This window comes from Dromaius novaehollandiae, chromosome 26 (genome assembly GCF_036370855.1).
Source record: "Dromaius novaehollandiae isolate bDroNov1 chromosome 26, bDroNov1.hap1, whole genome shotgun sequence".
NCBI lineage: Eukaryota > Metazoa > Chordata > Aves > Casuariiformes > Dromaiidae > Dromaius > Dromaius novaehollandiae.
The window spans coordinates 5451897-5473643 of record NC_088123.1 but is presented as its reverse complement, the minus strand read 5'-3'; the positions used below and the strand labels follow the sequence as shown (position 1 = coordinate 5473643).

Here is a 21747-nt window from a genome sequence, read left to right as displayed (position 1 = left end):
GTGGATATCTCATGCAACAGATATGAGTTCTGATTGCACCATTTCAGTGCAATAAGATGTGGAACAGTTTGGAGAGGATCAGCAGTTACTGCCGATACAAGCATCTGTAACAGAGTAGGACCAAGTGTTTTTTTCTGCAAAATGAAAAAGCTGAAAGTGCGTGATGAAAAATATAAAAAAGAATTAAAAGCCCACTAACATGAAATCACTTAGCCAACTCTAAAATGTATAGGGTTGGGTGGCTTAGTTGTTGGATGGAGGGATAGATAATAAAGGACAGATTTCAGTAGAATGGCAGCCAATAAGGGCTTTTCCTCCAAAGATGATGCTTCTAGTGCACTTCATTGGAGCCCAGTCTAAGAGGACTTGTTGGGTTTCAGTGCAGCCGTGTTCTCCTGATCCCCTTGGCCAAGTTCAGCCCGCGGGAGGCTGTCATGTAACTCGCTTATCTCCAGCTCTTCCTTGCGTGGGGGACCTGACCTAGCTTCTGTCTCCCCCAGGTGCACAGATCGATGACAACATCCCACGTCGCACGACCCAGCGCATTGTGGCACCGCCTGGCGGACGCGCCAACATCACCAGCTTGGGCTAAGGACCGACCCCTTCTGTGCCCGCCTAGCGGACCAGGGGAGGGGACGGGGGCACCTGGAGACCCTTTTTGATTCTTTTAGAGCCTGTGACAGTTACTGCGGGCAACCAGTGGGGGGGGGGCTGAAGTAAGGCGCCACTTTCAGTCCCCTCAGATTCCCTCCTCATCTTCATTGACCCCTCTCACTTCCCCCTCAGCCTCTACACATTTAAGGAAATAAACCCTGTTTTTGACACCTCTGACACAGAAAAGTAAATGTAAAGAGGATGTTTGAGAGATGTGGCCTCTGTCCCATTAAGCATCTTTCTTTTAATAAAGGAAGGATAAAGTGAATTTCCCATGAGCTGCCTTTACGACACACACAAAAAAGGAATAAATAATAAATGTAAAAATTAGCTTTTTTTTGTTTTTCAATGTCAAGCAGAAGAGTAGTTCAAGGGTTTTAAACTGGATATTCTGTAGGGTTCTGTGTTCCAGTGGAATAGCTAGGAGAGCATGGAGGGACACAAATCCAGGCCTGTCTGTAACCATTCCTTGCCACTGCTGTGGAGGTCACTGAATAGCTGTCTGCTGCCGAGAGAGAGAACAGGACCCAGCACTAGGAATTGACAAAGCGCATCGCACCCCGTCGACGGGTGAGCTAGAATCGTTGAGGGGGGGTTTTGTTCTGTTTGTTTGTTTTTTCATTTTTTTTCCCTCTGGATTTTGCTGCAAACTAGGTCCTTGAGGAAACTTTTTTTTTTTCTTTTTAATATTTGTGTGTGTGTGTTTAATATTTTTGTATCATTGTGTTTATGAAGCCTTATCTCAGAACTGGGGATTTCCCTGTTCTTCCCAGTCCTTCCCGAGCCTCATTCGAATTACAGACTCCTGCCAGTGTCACTGCCACTGCTGCCCTGGTTCTTCAGGTGTTCCTAGGTTGCATCATTCCCGCCAGTGCTTCCCACGTAGCTTCGGTAGGAGGTCACGGAGCAGGTTCATAAGCTATGATCTTCACTTCAATATACTAGGCCTTGAGCTGGTGCAAAAAAGGTGCTGGATACCAGCTGAGAAGCTGGGACAGAGTCTCTTGAGAAGCTTTTAGCAATTAGTTTGTCTTTCATTCCTGGAGGTGGAAATCGATAAGCAGGGGGCCATAGGCAATGAATAACAAATTGTCTGAAAATTTTCTGTAGCAGCCACGTTCTCCTTTCTGGCCATCAATGAGCAGTTAATTTAAAACCTTGTGAGAGCTTATCTTTAGCTCTCATCTAAAGGCTGGTCAGTTGAGTGCATGTATGAGCATCTGCAGCGATTCTAGTTAGAGACCAGATGCCCAGCTGTTGTAACTGGGAGTCTCAGAGCAGCTCGATGGGTCAACAGCAGCTGAGAATCTCCCACACACAGTGCAAATTTCTTCTACAGTCACTTGTTCCTTCAGGAATCTGCCTTTGTGCAAATAGTCCTGAGAAGGCCTGTTCCCTGCCCTTCCTCAGATGCTTACTGCCCCCGATCGGAGAAACCAGAGGCCTTGAGCAGTCCTGGGGGAGATTTGGAGATTGGGCTTCTGTGGCAGTCAGCAGGATCTGGGCATTTAAATCTCTTCTAGGATTGAAGGTCTTTTATCCCTAGCATTGGAGGTTCATGTTTCAGGACATGGAGAATAAATCTGCACTGTTGGATTCCCACTTAAGCTTAGCTGGAGGGCTTGATGGTCCCAAGGCCTTGGACTGTCTCTTAGCACAGAGAGCTTTTCTACCCGCAATTAACACAGCATTACCCCCAGTGTCTGTACACCCTGGCACTTACCTGCCTCTTCTGCTTTCTCTTCTCTATGTATTTTGCCATGTACGTTGACCTTGTTTTTCCATATTTGTGAGTATTTTTTTAAATGGTGTTTACAGGTTCTTTTAAGGAAAAACTAGATATATGAAGGCTTTTAAGAAACAAATACCAAATTTGTTGTTATGAAGTGTAAGTGCTGGGATTTTCAAAAGATCTGGAAGCTATGTAGGTACCCAAACCCTCCCAACATCAGCCCCTAATTCCTTTAGGCCCCTTTGAACGTAAAAGTTAAGAAAAAACATCACCATACTCATCTGTCCCTGCATTTTGGTTTAACTTTTGGGTCTTTTAGTTTCGCATAAAAGAGTTTGCACTTTGTTTGTTAAGTAATCCGTAAACGTAATATATATTGCAGCTATTTTCATTTTTTTCACCTGTACTTTGAAATCAATTTGAACGAGTTGGGGAGAAAAAAAAAGAAATGCAAATCCGTTTCAATTCTACGAAACACTCGCGGCTCTTCAGTATTCACTTAAGTCTTCCTTTTTTTTCCTTCACTGACTCATGATGACTTTTTAATTTTAATTTGTTCTTCAAAAGGAAAAAAAATCACAAAAAAAGATTTTTGCAGGCTATGTAAGCATGTTTTTTCCTGTGAGAGCTCGTCCGCTTTGTGTCTGTTTAATGAATGTCATATGTAAATGCTTAAAGAAAAAAAAAGTCAATGACTTAATTAATTAACCGCAGTGACTTGAAGCTCTAAAAATAAATAAAAAAAAAAGTAGGATTTAATACTAGCTGGATTTAACCCTTGGATTTGTGATTGTGAACCATGAGTGGAGGAGCTGTAAGTGCTAAAGCTGATCATGTGTGTAGACAAAAAGAAGTACTGATATTTGACCATTGTCTCAATGGCAAAAAAAAAAAAAAAGAAAAAAAAACAAGTCTTGTGTTTTATTCCTTAAGAACTCTGTGTTATATTACCATGGGAACTCCTAATAAAGACAAAATGTTGTTGTTTCACTAGGTGCATCTGTGTCTCAAGGGAATACGTGTTCTGTGTAACTGCGTACCTTGGCTGGTGCCTTCAGCAGATAAAAATTGACTGGCTCTGAAATCAGTGCTAATGTAGACTGCTGATAATCACACGTACGTGTCAGATATACGGTAGCAGAGCTGAAGGTAAGGCCTCACAGTTCTAGTGATAGTAAAGAGCGATTGATGGTCTGCAGTGTGATTTCCGTTGGAGAAAAGGGAGACCATGCCTCCTCAGGGCAGTTGTCTGTTTAAGGCAGTATTGGGCAAAGAAGAGACATTTGTCCAAAGACTCCTGGCTCCACATTACATGGTTATGTAGGGATCACTGATGAAAGGCAAGCAAAAGAAGCTGAAATTATTGGCATCATCCTCGGCTCTCCGATGTGTTTCTACTTGGACCTTCATAACAGAGATAGGGGAGGGGAGAGAAAGTATGGCCTTAAATAGAAACCACAATCAGATAACTGAATGGGGAGTGTTAGAGCTGGCTGGACACGTTCCAGTGACATTTTCAGTGGAAGTGGTTGGGTTTTCCTGCGTAGAAGTGATGCTGTGATTGAGATCACACTGGATCACTGCAAGGTCTCCGAACCAGCCAAGGCTGTCAGCCCCTCAGGCCTTTGGTTGCTGCATCCATGCATCTGCAAGGACACTCCCCCCTTTGTGGCTGTCCCCCAAAGCTGAGCACAGCTGGATTCTGCAACGGACTTTGCAGCGATATTTAGCTCTTCTTCCTAATGTGAACAAAACCAAATGTTTAAATCCTTTGTGTACACAGCTTTCTCCACACAGCTTTAAACCTGGTGCCCCAATCCAGTGGGAAGTTTGATCAGGGTTTCTCTTTTATCTGTTTGAAAAGGGACAGCAGCTTTTCAATTTTTCACTGAGAAGATGGGCTGTGAGTTAAGTCTTCACTAGAAAATAGCATGTTTAGTGTAATAGTGCAGTAACTATGTTCATGGAGTGCAATGGAATAACCAAGACAGGCTGAGCTCAAAGTTTAGACTATCAACACTAATGGAGTCACCATTTTGCCCAATTTTGCCAAATCAGTGGTCACCTATCAGCTGGCCAGCAGGTGGGTCAGCCTTTGACTGGTATTTAATGAGAAACATGAGGCAACTGTCATACACTGACAGAAGACTTTTGGTTAGGCTGTGGATCCTGGCTCTGTCACCAAAGACATGCAGTTATCTGGCTGCTGGAGGCTTAGATTAGATATTAGCATGTACACAATCAACTGTCACAGAGCAGGAGTGGTGGGTAGCTGTGTATAAGGTATATTAGGTTGTCCCTATGATAATGTCACAGTGAAAGATACACTCAGCCTAAAGCACTGATAATTAGTTAATGCATATCTGCAGACCTTCCATTTGTTGTTATTCTATCATTATTTCTTCCTCCAGCCACTAAATTGGAAGAAAGAAACCTTTTCCCCAGGGAATCCATTCCAGGGACCCTATGAACCTAGTCCATGCTGGAGCAGGCCTTAGAGAGTGCAAGAACAGCAACAACAAAACTTAAAAAAAATCTACTGAAGATACAGAAGTTTTTGAGGTCAGGAAGAAGTAATGAACAACCAGATCTAAACCTAACATGTACTGAGGAACCATACCAGTGAGAAATCTCGGAAGGATATTCAGGTCAGTGGGCAGTGCTGGTTTGCTGCTACAGAAGAGCATAGGAATAGTCATATTTTGTCAACCCAATAATCCAGCTAACCCTTTATGCTGGCACCACTGAGATCCAGCTCATGGCTTACTAGGTATGTGCTGATGTGGTTTTCTGCAGGCTTTCCCATTGACTGGTCTGTGTGTATATAAGACCCAATATAGATCTAATTTGAGCTCAGAATTGGTACAGAATTAGTGGCTAAAAACAGAAGAAAGAGGAGAAGACAAATTTGACTCAATGACCTGGAACACTAGCTGGCAGCTGGTGAGGAGGAGAGGCAGGTAAGCACCCCTGAAAATGCTGTGGCTTCATTTGTCACATGGTGGGAGGATGGTTGGGAGCAACAGTTGTCCCTAGTCCTTTGCTGTCCTGCTTCATTATGTGTTAAGACCAAAGGCAAGATTTTCAAAACCAAAACTGCTGTGACCTAGGGCTCATTTATACCTGTATTCTACATAAAAACACATATATGTGCTACTGTCCAACCCAAGCAACTTTGCAGCAGACACATTTAAATTGCACCATTTCGCATTCCCAGAAGGCTAAAAGCAGAGTTTCTAGAGGTCAGTACCTCCCACCACAGTAATTTGAGAGTGATTGCACAGGTCCCCAAGGCTCTTCTTTGGCAAAAACACTCCAGGAACTGTTGGGTAACCTTTAGGGTGGATTGTCGTGGTGAGTGCATTCCCGTGGGCTGGGAACATGGTGTCACATAGCTCCTGGCTGTTCTTCTGTCAACCACCTCGGTTTTGTGCCCCTAAGGTACTATGTATGACTCTGGATAGCTTATGTAGGACTGAAATCCTATTAATTAACTTATTTTGAATTCCCAAGATTTTTATGACTTTCTAATAATTAAAGCATGGAATACTTTCAGCTGCTTGCTCTATGCTGATATGGGCTATAGCTGCAGAACTGGTTTTCTCCCTTTAACCCAGAAGACGGAGGCGTAGCTCGCACCACCAGAGGGCAGTGAGACACAAAACAAAGCTGCCAGCTCTTGGGGCCCTGTGTGCAGCACCACGTAGGATGTAGTAAGCATAGAACATGCACAGCATCAATCTAGATGCAGGAAAAAACATCGTTTTTAAGGAGGCTTTGACTTTTCTTCACAAAAGCATCATGTCCAAAAACAGAGGAAAGACAGATCCGAGGAAGTGGCAGCGCTTTCTTGCCTCTGAAATGGTTCTGTTTCTGTCCTGGCTTTCCTAAATGGCTAGCAGGATTTTCTCTCTTTTGGCTTTGTGGAGCAGTTCCCTACATAAGAAGCTACTGGTGGAAGGGGAATAAGAAGGAAAGTGTGAACAACTGCTTGGTTTATTATATTTGTTTGTCTCACTCATTTCTCTTTGAGAAAATAGTAAAAAATAAAAGTACAAAAAAACCCTGACTCTTCCTCTCTAACCTGGAAAATATGCAGAATTTTGCTCCGTGCTCTTTTTACCAGTAGCAGAAATAGTTTCCCTGAAAAAGAATAGAAAAAGAAAAGCAGAGAAGAAAACATTTTATTTCTTGAAAACAATCAAAACAGTGATTCTGTTCAGCAGTAAACTGTCCCACCATCTCTTTCCAAGAGCTAGCTTCTGGCTAAAAGCTTCAAGAGAATCATTTTTCCTCTGTGCTATTGCTCCTGCTAGTCTCCTTTCTTCTTGTAAAACTGCAAACTTTGCCACATGATTGCTCTACAATTAGACAAGATTATCTGTTTTCCTCCGAGATAACACAAGCCAGAGGAGCCTACCCTCTGCTCACTCTGCTAAATTGTGACCGACTGACCGCCCTGGTGCTCCAGCTGTGGATTTACCATTAGGGACTTGCGTGGGTTATTCTTTTAACCCTTTCTTCTATGCCGCCTCCCGCCACGCCCTGCTGCAGAGACACAGCACGGCCCGCTGTGTGAGGAGAGCAACAGACCTGCAACCAAAGTCACACTGACCACTTGTAAGTGTAGCCAGCTAGCTTGTGTGCGAACGCTGCAGCGCCGTCTCCTTGCTGACCCCTCACTAGTCATCATGCTGAGTTACAGTCAGGCGAGCCAGAATTGATGAAACACTGTGCTATTATACAGTACTAGCCACCATCTAAAACTGTAGAAAGATCTGACTCCAATGAGCCTACATTTTTCAGATTTTTGGCTACAGATATGGCTGTTGCTGGTACATGTGTAAATGCAAGGGCATAGAAAAAACACAGATTCTCTTTTTGCAGTAGTGTTTTTTTTTAAAAAAAGTTGCAACATTGCATTATCATACACTTGCAAATATGTTGTGCCTGCTGCAACCTGGTTGCAATTAGGTCCAATGTTTGCTCCCCCAAGTGTATTTTAAACAGTATTTCATTCTAATCAGTTAAAAAAATTGTTTTTATTTGCTCATTTTTCCCATGTAAGCTATGAGTGCAAGAGTCAAAACATTTAACCAATAGTGCTTGGATCATTAGGATTATAGTGTAGAAGCGACAAAAACTTCATGCTTTGGCTGGTATTTGAGGGCATTTGTATTTAATGCCTTTCATTCAAAGCATTCCTAGGATCTAAAGCAGTGCAAATGCAAGAGTAAATAGAGTAAATTGCAGCTCACTGTTAACTACACAGTTTTGTCAGCAGCTTGTTCTACTTTCTGAAGGCATGTGAAATGACTGTGTAAATTGCTTACATCTTCTAGTGGGAATTAAAAAATAAAACCCTAACAACCACCAAATTTCAGTTCCAAAACATGATGATTACTATCCTTTTTTTTTGCTTTTGTTTCATTCAATATTCAAAAAAACCCAAGTGTTTAGAAACTTTATTTAAGCTCACACACTTAGACTCCACTATTATTTCAGCTTCTGCAACAGCTGCATCACTTCCTCCTCCAATCTCCCCAAAATACCTGGGAGCAACCAGCATATGCTTCACCAGCACAACCTCTTGTTCACTAACAGGCGACACAGTAATGAGGTGCGGTTATTACAGCTGCTCAAATAATATATACAACTGCAGCAGCTGCTATCCCAGCAAATTTCAAGTTTTTTTTTTCAGAAAAATGATTAACTAAACAACTACCTAAACTCTGCTTTTTTATCAGTCTCAGTCATATTCTGAGTCCAAATGCATGGCAAAAAAGAAAAGCCCTACCCAAAGACAAAATTTTCAGTTCATTAAAACCACTGAATAGTTGCTTTTTTTCCTCCAAAGTGGAGCATGGCATTTTTCCACAAGAGGGCACCAGATATGCATATTTAAATTGCATTTCTCCTAGTTTCTTGAGCCTATTTGCCCCTCTTATTCACATTACTTCCTCCACAAACAGATATGGACCTACTTAAACAAAAAGGACATAGGATTTGGCATTGATATTACGTATTATACTTTTCAACACCAAAAAACTGCCATCATTTTTTTTCCTGGATTAGATAGATGCATTTTAAGTTCTGGTTCATACACAGCTGAAATAGTCTAGGCTCTTCTATTAGAAATCACTGTAAGTGTGACAGGGAATCATCTCATTCTCAGTGCATATTCAAATTCACACACAAAATTCTACAGCAAAGCTATAATATTTTTATTAGCTTCTCCCAGAGAGCCCTGTCAGATTCACCCCATAGGCTTTTCCTACACATTCTAGCAAGATTTTCATCACAAGGTAGTCAAAACATCATGAAAATAGCTGCATTTCTCTACCTTAATGATACCGACTAAGCAGAAAAACACCCTGTTTTATTTATGCATCTCCTTGTAGCTTTTTCCTCCTACAGAACAAAGAAAAGCGTGGCAGGGGAGAGGTGGCAACATCTGGAGGTGGCTGTGACCTTGGTGGAGTGTTGCCTTTCTGGGACAGGGAGGGGAAGCCGGCTGCCAAGTCGAACAGAAATTGGCAACTGGATTGAGGCTAGATGACATTCAAATGTCACAGCTCATCAGCCCCATTCAGATTTTTGGCTCCAATGATAGACACTTCCCAGGAATGGCTTGCCTTGTGTGATATTGTAAAGAGCAGGAGCATCACGAGATTAAATGTGGCCTTTCTTTCTGGGCTGTTTCATGTTACCCCTTGGTCAAAAAGAAACATGAAGTCCCAGAGGACTCAGCCTAGCTGGACATTTTGAGGCTGAGACCAAAATTGTCTGTGGAGTAACCAGGGCTCTATAGGAGATCCTGCAATTTGCTTCCCTTTGCTCTCCTACCCTCTCTACTCTCTCTGCTCTGGGCCAACGCCGTAATGAACTATCATCCCACATGGTTGCTTGAAGTCAGTTGCATTTTAGCCTTTCCTCTAGCAAGCCAGCAGCAGCCACACTGCTGAGTGCTGGAATAGACTCCGGAGAGGCTAAGGAGGACTCCACCGTGAACCAGGGCTTGGTGGTTGGTTTGAACTCTCAGGAGATTTTATATTTTAAGAAACACAGTGAAATAACTGTCCCTTTCATAGGATATCAGGGTAGGCAAGGAAATGAGCTTTTCCTCACTCTGCTAGCCAAAGGCTTTGAAGAATCATCGTTTACTTTCCAGCCCCCTACCGACCTCGCTCCTACAATTAGATGCACACGTTGTTCCCACGTAGAGCGGTAACTGGGGCTTGAAGGTTTCAGCCACTCTCTTCTCCAGATGCTGGGATCCAGCTGTGATTAACAGCTCCTAACAGGCAAGGTCAGTTGAGACAAAACACTACCCCGAAGAGCCACAGCAGTGGTGCAATTGCTTTGCCTAGTTAGTGGTATCATTTAGGCTGTGCTTATGCAGATGACATTCTTTATCCTTTCAATATGCTAAGAAGGAATTTGTTTGCAGTAGACTATTTTTACTGCACCTGAATTCATTAATCTCTCCAAAAATAACATTGAAGGCACATGCTTAAAAAATTTTGCTTTCCAGCTTGCTGTGCAAAAAAATAAGGACCCCCAGTGAGCACTTCACTGATGTCATTGATTTAGTATTTTTGCATGCATGCAAAATCAAATGCCAGAAAAGCATAAGCAGGTAAACTTGATCTGAACAGGGGGAGGGAAAGGATCTCTTCCTTGAGCTACCATTGATTTACTGTGATGAGAGTTTTAATCAAGCCCTTGTACCTTTAAGACATAAGTTATTAGAGGAGAGCAGGGACAGTCTTTCTGAGGGCTTGCTGACAGCCTGAGTTTTCAAGATTATTAATCAAAAATGTGGTATTTTTTTTTTCTTTTTGCAGGCACCACTAACTGCCAAATAATGTCAGATGGTAGAGAACAATATGAATCCCCCATAGAGGTCTATAAATAACAGCTATAAACGTGCCTCATAAATTACTCAAGGGGTTATTTTCTCCCACCAGTATTCCCTCCCTCCCTTTTATTCATCCAGTTTCTTGCCCTGCACTCCTGTGAGGGGAACTAGGATAAAAATCTCTAACAGGACACACCAGGCCAAATGTTGGGTGTCTGTGGGGGTGGTTTCCACCATAACAGGCACAAACCAATGCTGGAAAGAGATCCCCAATGTAATGGCAGAACCGAGCCCCTTGTAGTACGTGCCCCAAAGGCTGCTACAACCCCCCCCCCCCCCCCCCCCACAGCCTCTCCGGTCAGCCACTGACCAGGATTTATACCTGAAATGAAAGATAAGCCGTAACGGCCTGAGTCACGCTCCATGGAGAAAACCCATGGCATGACAAGGGTTTTTTTTTTTTTTTTTTTCCCTGAACAATGTATTGGTTTTGTGAGGCTCCTGTAGGGAGGAATAATTTCTGCTGCAGGCTGTGCTTTTGAGGAGGAGAGACAGAAGGTTTAAGACAGGGAAAACACAAGCTAAATAGAGACAATGGGGCGGAAAGGTCCTACCCAGTACCCAAAATAACTCAGTGGCACAGCCAGAAATACAGAGAAACTGTCTTTGCTAAACTGTGTTGTCTCTAGAGGCATAAAACAGTCCGACGGGAGGAGCAATATGCAGACGGCAGATGCTGTGTGTGTGTGTGTGTGTGTGTGTGTGTGTGTGTGTGTGTGTGTGTGTGCGCGTGTGCGCGCGCGCGTGCATTTGTGTATGCCTAATACCTCAGAAAGGGCAATTACTGTCCGCATGTGCCTCAGGCAAGGTGACCACTGGAGTAGCCATACATGGTTTAAAGTGGTCCCTGCTTATGTGTAAATGATGCCACATATAAAAGTGATTAACTGGCAGATTAAAAATCTCACCACAAAAGGTTTTGTTCTCCGTGATGAAAGAGAAGCCTGGCCAGGGATTTACAGCCCAAGCGCCTTATTGCCATAGCAGGGCTGTGCTCGCAGGCAAGGTTATTATGGTGAATGTTAATGATGGCTGCATCTGGGTAAAAGCCTCTCCATCACCTCTCGCTGTCGATGCCTCTTCCGTAGCTATGGAAATGACACCTTCTGTTCAGCTGCTGCTTCCGATTAAAATTCAAGTGGAGAGGGATGGGGAGAGATGAAAAGCCAGGGGACAAACACAGCTGATCAGTAAGCAGCACGAGAAGAGGAAGGGTGCATTATACCTGCTTAGCTTCTTGGAGTGAGTGGAAAGGGTGCCAGTACTGAAAAGCCTGAGGGTTTAGTTACTCTGACAGTAGCAGTTTAGAATGAGACCCACTGTCTTATTTGTCTGGCATGAAATATATATTAAGAAAGAGTCCCTGCCATGAGGAACTTGCAATTTAACTACCCGTAGCAGTGGCAAACACAAGGGCAGAGCGTTGCTTTGCCCTGGACCTCACCAACCCTCTCCCTGGCAGGGCCAGGTAAGAGACTGGGTTTTCTGCCTCCTTAGCTGCAGCGCTGCTTCATATGGTTTTGCTGCTGATTAAAACCCTTTAGTATGTTTTTGTCTCTTTAAGTCTGTAAACACATTTGCAAGAACAACAGCAGCTTAATGGCAGATTTCAAAGGTCTGTCATACATCATCTTCTAATGCAGATTTTGTGTAACTGCCTCTGACTTCAAAAATTGGAATAAAGAAAGGGGCTCCTGCAGTAAGCGTAGGAAAATAAGCACAACTTGGTTATTATAAATTTATGTTGTTATGACTATGACACAGTGGCAATAGAGGCACATCCAGCCAAAACTGAGGCTCTGCATTGTAAGAGGCAAACACTACTGTGTGGAGCATTAATACAAAAGACAGATAAAGGAGGTATATTACTGCATACAACCCTCTCCATTTTAAAGTTGGAGAACAGAGGCCCAGAGGGATGAAGTGAGTCATCTGAGGTTATGCAGGAATCCTGTGGCAGAACCAGGAGATAAGTCAGCTGCTGATCCCAGCCCAGGCCTGGAGTGCAGAGCATGTGCAAAGTGGCTGCTATTGCATTTAGGACCAGCTCCTTAGTTTAACCCTGGCCCCTCAGCCTCACTCCTGGCACTTCACTGAGCCTCCAGGTCGAAGTTACAATCAGCAGGCTGAGGCTGGAGGGCTGCTGGGAGCTTTGGCATTCTGAATGGGGCAACATCTGCTCACTTAGCGATTTACAGAGTCAACACCTCATTTTGACAAATTTATCACAAAGAAATAGAATTTGGAGCCATTCCACGGCTTTGCTGTGCCATCTTGGATCTCATCCTCCAAAAGCTTTTAAGGCATAACAACGTGCTTTTGCTGTTGAAATCCTGTGTAAATACTGAGTTATCTGCCTGGTCTCAGCACAAGTCAATTCCCTCTGTTTGAAAGCACCAGTGTTCTGCTGTCACTACCGCCCTCCAGCAGTGCACTGCCTCCCGAGGTCAGGGGTGCTACTGCTGGAGGACTGCCCAGCTTCCTTCCTTGTCATTTTATTGCCCTCACATGGATCTGGAGCAGGGTTTGATCCAGAGCCATCTGGATCAACACATGAACTAAAGGTCCAAGCCTGTTAATTTGCAGATAGTGCGTTATGCCTTGCCCTAGCCACTACAGTGCAACCATGGCTCCCACAGGGCTAATTCAAGTTAGTGTGAATGATACTGTGGAAGTACTGAGCCTCTTTACCACTCGGTGAAGGTGGTAGGTAGAGAAGACAGAGCATCAGTGTCTTCAAGGAGACAACCTTGCCAAGACTAGATCTTGGGGCTATAAAAGCATCTGTGCAGGCAGTCATTCTTGAAGACTAATTATAATCATAAACTTTATTCTGACCCGCCAGTGCACAGCTCTGACTCTCATGGATTGGTACTGCAGACCCTGCGCTCAGGGTTCAGCCCCGGGGGGACTGACCCTTAATGGGGAGTCCCAAGCCACATCCATCAGGTGTTCAGAGAAGGCACAGGTTTGATTCTAGATTTTTTTGTGTGTGTTTGTAAGACATGACATATCACTTCACTGTTCCCTGAAGTGTTAGAATCAGTATTACAGGAAACACCCCCGACTGCAAACCCAAAGCAGGCTTATTTTCCTTTCTCCCCTCCCCCCCCCCCCCCTTTTTTAATGTGAATGCAGTACTAGTAAAAGCACCAGGAGCTGGGCACATTGCAGCAAGCCTTCTCCTGACCCTGCTGCCCAGCAGTTGATGTGCTCCCCCTGTAAGGAGTTGTGTGAGTCTCGGTCCTTGGGATGTCACTGAGGCATTTGCTAACAATCACTAGACTACACCAGCATATGTTGTCGTATTCTATGTATTTGACCAAGTGCTTAGATATGAGAGGTTTTGTATTTCAACAAGCGTTGGCCCAAAAAGCATCTGTCCTGGTCCATTTAATCTGTATTAATCTTTCTATCTTATTTTAGCAGAGCTGGTCTGGAGTTGTATCAAATTCTGATCCCAATTTTACTGTTTTGACTCTTAGAGTGTTGTCAGTGTTCCTGTATATCCAAACTGGGTTTGGGGCTGAGGTTATGATGAGGCACAAATCATCCTTGCCATGGAAAGAGTTAAGAGCGAGCTTCACAGGCTGGTAACTGAGATCTGAATCTGGCTTGTAGTATCTTTCCCCCCCCCCCCCCCTCCTTCCCTGGCTCTGGCTAAACAATTGTGCTGGGAACTTCAGCTAGAACAAATCAGCTCAAAATAATTCTGAACAGTTTGTTTTTTCAGTGAGACAGTGCAGAGAGAGAGAGACACCCCTATGAATAATTATGGATCTTTTCCCCACTAAAAATCATCACTTTCCCTCCTCCAGATTTCACTCGTCTCCACATTGGCGCCTGGAGCATTACTCGTTGTGGTGGACAGTAATGACTCAGCCAGGCAAAGGAGTACGTGCTCCTGGCAGCCTGGCAGCCCCACAGGTGGGAAGATGAAGCAGAGGTTGATACAGATGGGAACATTCTGCCTTCCTGAGGACTGGATCGAAATGGGAGGTGAGCTATTATTAGCATCAGTGTAGGTCCTTTTAGAACCATGCCAGGACATGGCTACAAAGTCAGGAGGGGAAACCATGTGCCATGGCAGAGGCACCTCTTGTAGCTATTACAGGAAGTGCCTTTCAGTTCATTCCACATCACAGCCGCACATCTGGCTTTGGACCATTTCTTTATTGTGCATTGCTTTACATGCACTGATTTTAAAGTGCCCATAGAACCACTTTAAGTTCAGTTTGTAGGAGTGAAAGAATATATTTTGGCATTTACTTTATTGTACAGACAGCCTCTTCTTACCTCAATAGAAATAATAAGGAAAACAGAGCCCAGAAGATGCTACTTCGAGCTCATATACAACCTTAGTGCTGATTTTTGATTCTCTATGTTCAGCCATCATTTAAAGCCTTTTCCCTCAGGAACTACGCAAAGGGGAAAGGTTTCTCTCCTAGGATGAGCTGCAGCATGCCCTGAGAGTGCTTCTTTACCTCTATTGACTAGCAAGAGACTCCACTCACCTCCTCATTTGTGGATGCCTCCACTGAGGATGTTTAAAATTGGGTGCCATGATTATGTCTCTTTCTGCACTGGCCGATGGAGCGTGAATTCCTTTACTATGATGTGCCTCAGTTTACCCCCTGTAAAACAGAAATATGATTCTGACCACCATGGTAAAGAGCTTGAAGTTATCCCAATGAAAGCTGTCACACTGAAACAATGTAATTATGCAATGCTAAATATGCTTAGGTTTAGTCTTGTGATGAAGCCATGAGTCAGATTCTCAGAAGCAAAAAAAAAAAAAAAAAATTGGGCTAAGAATTTTTCAGCTCAGATTCATTTATTTATCTCTTCTCATGGTCTAGTGTTGATTTCAGCAACAAAGAACATGTCCTTCACGACTGAACTGCTCTGCCTTTCACCAAAATGAAAAGAACACTGAGCAGAGCAGTTTCCTTAACCCTGACAAGGTCTAGCAAACCCTCAGAGTGGCAGTGACCAAATCCCAGTGATTCAGTGGGAGGAACCCAAACGCAACACAGGCCCTAGGATCTTTTGGGGACCTGGCTTTGTGGTTTATTGGCAATCATTCTTTGTTAAATATATGTGTATGTATGGTGCTGAGTTTTATCGGTCAGTGCCCATTGATCTAATGGAGAACTCATCAGCACAGCTCTGAAGAATCCTACCCCAAATCCCACTTTGTGCAGCTGAATAGATCAAAATCTGGAAGCATTAGAGGGGAAAAAATAGAAAACAGTTTTTGCCCTTTCCGCTCCTGGGGGCTAGCTTACACTGATGTTAACAGACAGGCCTTCATTATCTGTTACTGGAGATTTCACCCTTCCTGACAGAGTGAGACTGGCTGATGGTTCTTTTCTAATCCAGCTTTAAACCAGTTTTTCCTGGCAGTTTGTTTCTATCATGAACAACATCCACCAGAGGGCAAGATTTCCTCATCTCACACTGGAGAAATCTCTCCCCATCCAGCCATCCTATATTAAAAATAGAGCTGATCCAAAATCACTTAAATCAATGAGAGTATTTCCATCCACTTCAGTGGTCTTTGGATTGGGTCCTAGAGTTCTTTTAGTAGGGAAAAAAAAAAAAAAAAACCCAGCAAGATGTTTTATATAAACTTAGAAACAAGGTTTTATAAACTGAAAAAGAAAAAAACCCTTGGCATTTATACACTTCGAGTTTAGCTGTAACTTGTCATATGGATGTTAAATGGTCCTTTTATTTATAATAAGTTTATTTTTTAAATACCCATGTTATGAACAAGCCACAGCAACAGAGGGGATGTAATCTAAAACTCTGCAAGTTTTAAATCTTCTTTGCAAAGCCATGCTTGCATGGTGTAGAAGTGGGGCTAACAGTGCTCATTAATACTTGCATTCAAAGGCCAGTGCCTGTAAGACAGCTTTAGGCCAAAATTTAGCAGAGTATGTTGGTATGTGCTTGGCTATAAGCATAGTACCAGCTCATTGACTGTAATGGGAATTGATGAAGCCTGAAGTTTGAGATACTGCTTTGCTACCCAGAGGAAAATCCACGGTCCTAATCCTAGGCCCAGATGGGGTGCTGTCTGTCTGCAGAGCTCCCATAGTAGTCATAAGGAAACGTTGAAGGGAGTGATAGACACAACCCAGCCACATAATTCAGCGGTAGGGGAGGACATGCCTTCCCTCCGCTTGCAATTTGCAGCCCTGTACTTGCTCTCTGGAGGCAGGGTGTCTAAGCCAATGCACAGTGCCAAAAAACAGAGCAAGCAGGGGTTGTGGAAATACAACAATACTGTCTAAAGCAAAAACCTGTTGACCAGCAGTTCAGTCCTGAGGACAACTGGATTCAAATTTCTCTCTTCTAGCTGTGTACATCTGAACCTATTTTTCCAGAAGTGTGAATATAAAGAACCCCTGGGTTCAACAGACTAAATCCCTTGCTGACCCACTGTATGATTTGGGACAAAGCTATTTTACAGCTGAAGAAATGGACATTAAAAACCTTTAATAAAGCTTAGACAGCATCTCAAAAGCACTGTGTCAGCCTAACTCCTAGGACTGCTCCAACGAAGGACAGCAAGAATTTTATAGTGCCTTTAACAGAAGCAGAGTTTCAGCCAATGCAGAATACTTAGCAAAAAGCTCCCCTGTAATGTTTATAAAGCCCTTTCACGTTCTCTGATGAGGGATGCTATTGAAGTGCACAGTGTTTGCTGGAAGTTTTCCCTCCCACCTACTGCACTGTTTCTAGGCAAATATCTTGCCCTTTTGAATAATACGGTGTGGAGTGAAAAGACAAACTCATGTAATTATCCCTTTTCTTTGCGTGGTTGTGTTGAAAAGACAAACTGCCTCCTTCAGCATTACTGCTCACAGAAAAATTGCGCCTGAAGCATATGTGGAAGGATTAGTCTGACTTTAAAACATCTTTCCTCACACCCTGGTTCTTGAGGATGCTATGGCAGGGTGCAAAAGCAGTTCAGAAAGGCCCTAGGGATCACAAAGACCTCATTTCCACAAGGAAGGTTCTCATCTTGAAGCTCTAACAGAGGTGTAGAGGAGTTCGGGAGGGTGGAGGAGGAATCACTGCCCGTTTATCAAGACAGCAGGAATGAGGAATGTGCCCAAAGTCGTATACAAAGATCTGCGTTGGAGCCGTTACTTGCACAAAGTTCGCCTGAGTGCCCAGCCAGCCTCTCTGCTGCCCAACTTTGCTGTGTCCTTGGCCTACATACATGTGGTGGTCACCAAAGGAAAAGGGATGGAAACATACTGATTACTCTGGCCACCCTTTGGTGCCATATCTGTTCCGTGCTGAATTACTTACAGAGCTGTCAAAACTTACACTAGCACTAGAACTGCTTCATTTAACCACCAATACAGCTTAGGAGAAAGCTCAGGAACATCTGAGAAGATAATATTAGCACGTGTCCCAGTTTGGAAGTGCAGTTTGCTACCCAATATCAGGGGAGTGGAAACTCCTATTTTGAGAAAAGCCTCTTGGCATGAGGCCTGCCCTATGAGTTTGATTTAGAAATAAGGCAAACTGCAGATGCCATAGTCATGTATCTCTGTTTGCTGTGGTCCAAAAATTATTCACCCACTGGCTTTCTGTTGCATGGAAATATTCTCAGTGACGAGCACTCACTATGGAAGGATGCAAGAGTGACTTCAGCCTGACATCCAAAGGGAAGAGCCAAAATAATCCCAAGCCAAAAGAGAGGGAGACAAGTGCTTCCTTTATGGCTTGAACATGAGATTTCATGTGCTAATGTGACGGAACAAGGACTTTTCACTTGGGGACGTTCAGTGAGGACAGTCTGAAAGTATAATAACATCCTCCCAGGAAAGTGCCCTTGTCATACTGCTTTTCTTCCCCAAAGAGATTTAATTCATTAGGTTCAAGTAATGGATTGTCAGGCTATAACTAGTCCCATTTCTGGTTGCTGCAGTTCTCTCTAAGCAATCTGTGTTTTAAGGATTAAAAGAAAAATAAAATGCACCTCCTTCTCATTGGAAGAGAGAGTCTGAAATAATGAAATATTTGCCAGAAAACAGGCCTGATCTTGGAATCAGTGAGGGAATTAACCAGAGAAAGAATCATAGTTTCAGAAAAGACTTAATATTTGGGAATCTAAGCTTCTTTGGCAGTTGCAAAACTGCAAATGCTTGTCCTCTTTCTAAGTGCACAAAGGCACAGAACTAAGAGTCTGAGGTTGAACATTCTTCAGAAAGTCATCCAGTTTTATTAAAAGACTTTCAGACTTGGAGAGTTTTTCACGTCTTGGTAATCTGTCTTGATGGCGATTTGCTCTCACCAATAAAATAATGTATCTAATTTCTAATTTTTCTTCCAGACACAAACTTTTTAAAATGAAGCAAAAAAATGAAAATAGTCTCAGTTTCTTCAAAAAAATCTTAGGGGCTCCAAAAGAATGGAAATCCCGTTTCTGTATCATGCTACTTATACTGACCAGTTCTGGAGCTGCAAGGCTGGAAGGTGTTGGATAATATTACCAATACTGATCTCGGACAGGCAGATTCTGTTTTCTTTGGTTGCCCTAACAATTACTTTTGTTGTTTTCACATACTAATTTTTTTCCGTAGCTTGATTCTTTTGTATTTGAATAATTCCAGCCTTGCCATTCACTGAGAAGGTCTCTCTTCTAAATTTAGATTATAATGTTATTCCTTTTTAATAAGAGGTGTTAATATCCCCTTGGTTAAGTATAATTAGATGTTAATTTTCAAAACCTGAAAGGAAATTATCCTCCTAATTCATCACTTAAAATAAAATAGCTGGTTTAAAAGGCATACATAGCTCCTTTAAACAAAAGTCTAGCCATTTTTTTTCCCCAAACATTCCCCTCAACACAAATTAAGGTGATATGATTCTAGTTAGATTAATGACACCAATTAAGCTAACACATTTCTGAAGCTCCCAGAGTTCATGGAATTGAAGAAGCCAGGAGATCAGCAACTGCAACGCTCCATAATTCCACTGACCACATATTGCTTTACTGGCTCTTGCTTCTCCAGCACTAATCCATTTACAGCAGCTGAAGCTGTACCCCACTGATATGTTCCTCACCACCCCCTCCTTGCCAAAAAACACTGGGAGGAGGACTTCCTCTGTTATAGTAAGCAGAATGTATCCAAAGGGATTGGGGAACCCTGGCTGTATAAAGGGAAGGTACAAAGACTTCAGTGTTAACTCACTGCTGTGGTCAGAAAGCTTCACATAAAGATTTAATCCTGCCATGTCACTCTTCATGTTTCCTTGGTCTTCTCAGTTATTTGCGAGCATTCTCTGTGGATGTTGCCACGGCTGATACTCTCCAAATCTGCCTGCTGATGTCTGCCTGGCTTGCTCCGGCCTCTCCTCAACCCACTGTGCCACCTTTGTAGAGTCACCAGTGCAGCTACGGAGTGAAAGAAAATGAAATTTTTCATTACCAGGAAAGGTGCCTGTGAGTTGAACTGCAAGGAAAGTGTCCTCTCTGTTTAACACAGTGACAGCATTGCCCAGTTACAGCATTGCCCAGTTACACCGTGTGTTTTATTATCATTATTACTATACAAGCAGCATGAGAAACCAGCTTAGCTTAGAGTCCAAGTACAGGGGAACAACAAGATCCCACCAGTGCATGTACCTTATTCAGGATGAGCTCTATTGGCCTATAAATGCCTCAAGCAGTTGAAAGATGGTAAGATTTTTTCCTCCCTGTCCCTGGCCATTGCTGAAAGCGGGATCAGAAATTGCGTCTGGCAGCAAAGTGCATGACTCTGAACTGCCAGTGTAAATCAGTAGTCCTGATACCCTCAGTGGAGCTATGTACTCATGTAAAACGGGAGGGCAAACAGATTGGGGGGCAATTCCCTGTCTGCCCTAGATGTTTTTTGCCCATTGTTTGTGAGTTAGAGTAGCATCTCATGCTCTTCCCATTTCCAACTGCGCTATCAGGTCCTCTCCTTTTCACCCCAACTTTGCTTTCAAACTTGCAGAGCTGAGTAGCCCACAAGATGGCAAAGCTGTGCCAAACGTGCCCAGAACAAGCATTATGTATGCAACAGGTGTTTACTGGCCAATTTGATGTTTGCCACCTGCTTTGATAGACTCTGAATTGTATTTTTATACATAGCTTCCACCAAAACAAATGTCCCCAGTAAAATGCCTGATGCGAACCCTGGGTCTGGCTGGAGTATTTAAGGCATGATCACTTTGCAGCACCAGGAAGAGGTATCACAATTTGGAATGTGATTCTTATGAGTCCTCTGGACCCTTTTAATATGCCCAGATCCATATGTAAATACAGCCTGAGATGAGATTTATATACAGATATTCCCCAGTGAAGCCAGCAGACACTTCAGGCATGTTACAAATGAAACAACACGCCAACCAAGTCTTATAATTTAATTTAACTGCCTCTTTTTGGGTGTGTGTCATGCATTCAGAATTAGACAACTGAATTCCCAATCAAGTGTTCTTTGGATATAACAACATAGTAAAAAGCATAAAAGTGCCTTTAAATAGACTGCTAACAACCACATGTAACCTATTCTTTTGGCAAAAGAAGGAGGCAATTTATGGATCTGGACTTAGTGTTCATAAATAAGTACGTGTTCCTTTTTCTTTGCATTGGCATGTTTTACAGATTTGCCATGCACTTTATAAATTCTCATATAACTATTCAGATAGTAGATGGGAATGCGCAGGCTCTTTGGGGATATGAATTTATCCCACTTGAACTGGCTGAAATAAGTTCTCTGTTAACCTCGTAACAAAATTCCTCCTGGGCTGGTTATTCTAACTTTTCCTGCAGAATCTACTCTGCTGCACAGAGGAAAAGACATTAATATTCTGATACCAAATAATGTGCTTGCTTTACTGAACCTGTTTGGAATGTTATTTTCCTTAATGGGAGTGGCAACAAGTGAGATTAAGCAAACAGCAATTTTAATTTGTTGCCTCTACATTTTGTGATGTTTGATAGTAGCAAAATGTCACATGCCTTTCTTGAAGTAGCTAAATAATAGCTTTGAGTCTGGAGCAGAGGAAAGACAGGCAGAACACCAGAAACGCACAGAGTCTGGTGACTGAATGCAACTCTCAATTCAGGCCACCGTGTAGTAGTGCCAGAAGTAAGTATTAATAAAAGCACACTTCAGAGATCCTTTTCTTCTGTAGAACTATGATTATGCTGTGATAGGGCTCTGAACGAGCAATATTGAAACTGGAATGAGAGTCAGCTTTCCAAAAGAGTCTAGAGAAACGTAGGGCCAATGGTATAGGAATTAAAAACAAACAAACAAACAAAACCCATGCATCTCTAAAATGGATCTCTCACAGGATTTTAAAGAAAGCCCTGTTTCTTAGAGGTTGGCTGACACACTAGATGATAGCTTAGTATGTGATGATAAGGCTGGCTTCTGCAAAAAAA

The 21747-nt window shown here is 42.9% G+C and overlaps 1 protein-coding gene and 1 long non-coding RNA gene across 4 annotated transcripts in view; both read left to right on the top strand.

Annotated features, from left to right (window-relative positions):
* Positions 1 to 3376, top strand: part of DPYSL2 (dihydropyrimidinase like 2) — a 57507-nt gene extending 54131 nt beyond the window's left edge. For all 3 annotated transcript variants that reach the window (XM_026122311.2, XM_064497895.1, XM_026122314.2), the window contains one exon: positions 501 to 3376. In XM_026122311.2, the coding sequence (XP_025978096.1) occupies positions 501 to 592 (92 nt within the window). In that variant the 3' untranslated portion in view covers positions 593 to 3376. The remainder of the gene's footprint in view (positions 1 to 500) is intronic.
* Positions 3377 to 14128: 10752 nt separating this feature from the next.
* LOC112996729 (uncharacterized) overlaps positions 14129 to 21747 on the top strand; it is a 65747-nt gene continuing 58128 nt past the window's right edge. The window contains exons 1-2 of the long non-coding RNA XR_003262530.2: positions 14129 to 14306; positions 19600 to 19776. This is a non-coding gene — a long non-coding RNA (uncharacterized LOC112996729). The remainder of the gene's footprint in view (positions 14307 to 19599; positions 19777 to 21747) is intronic.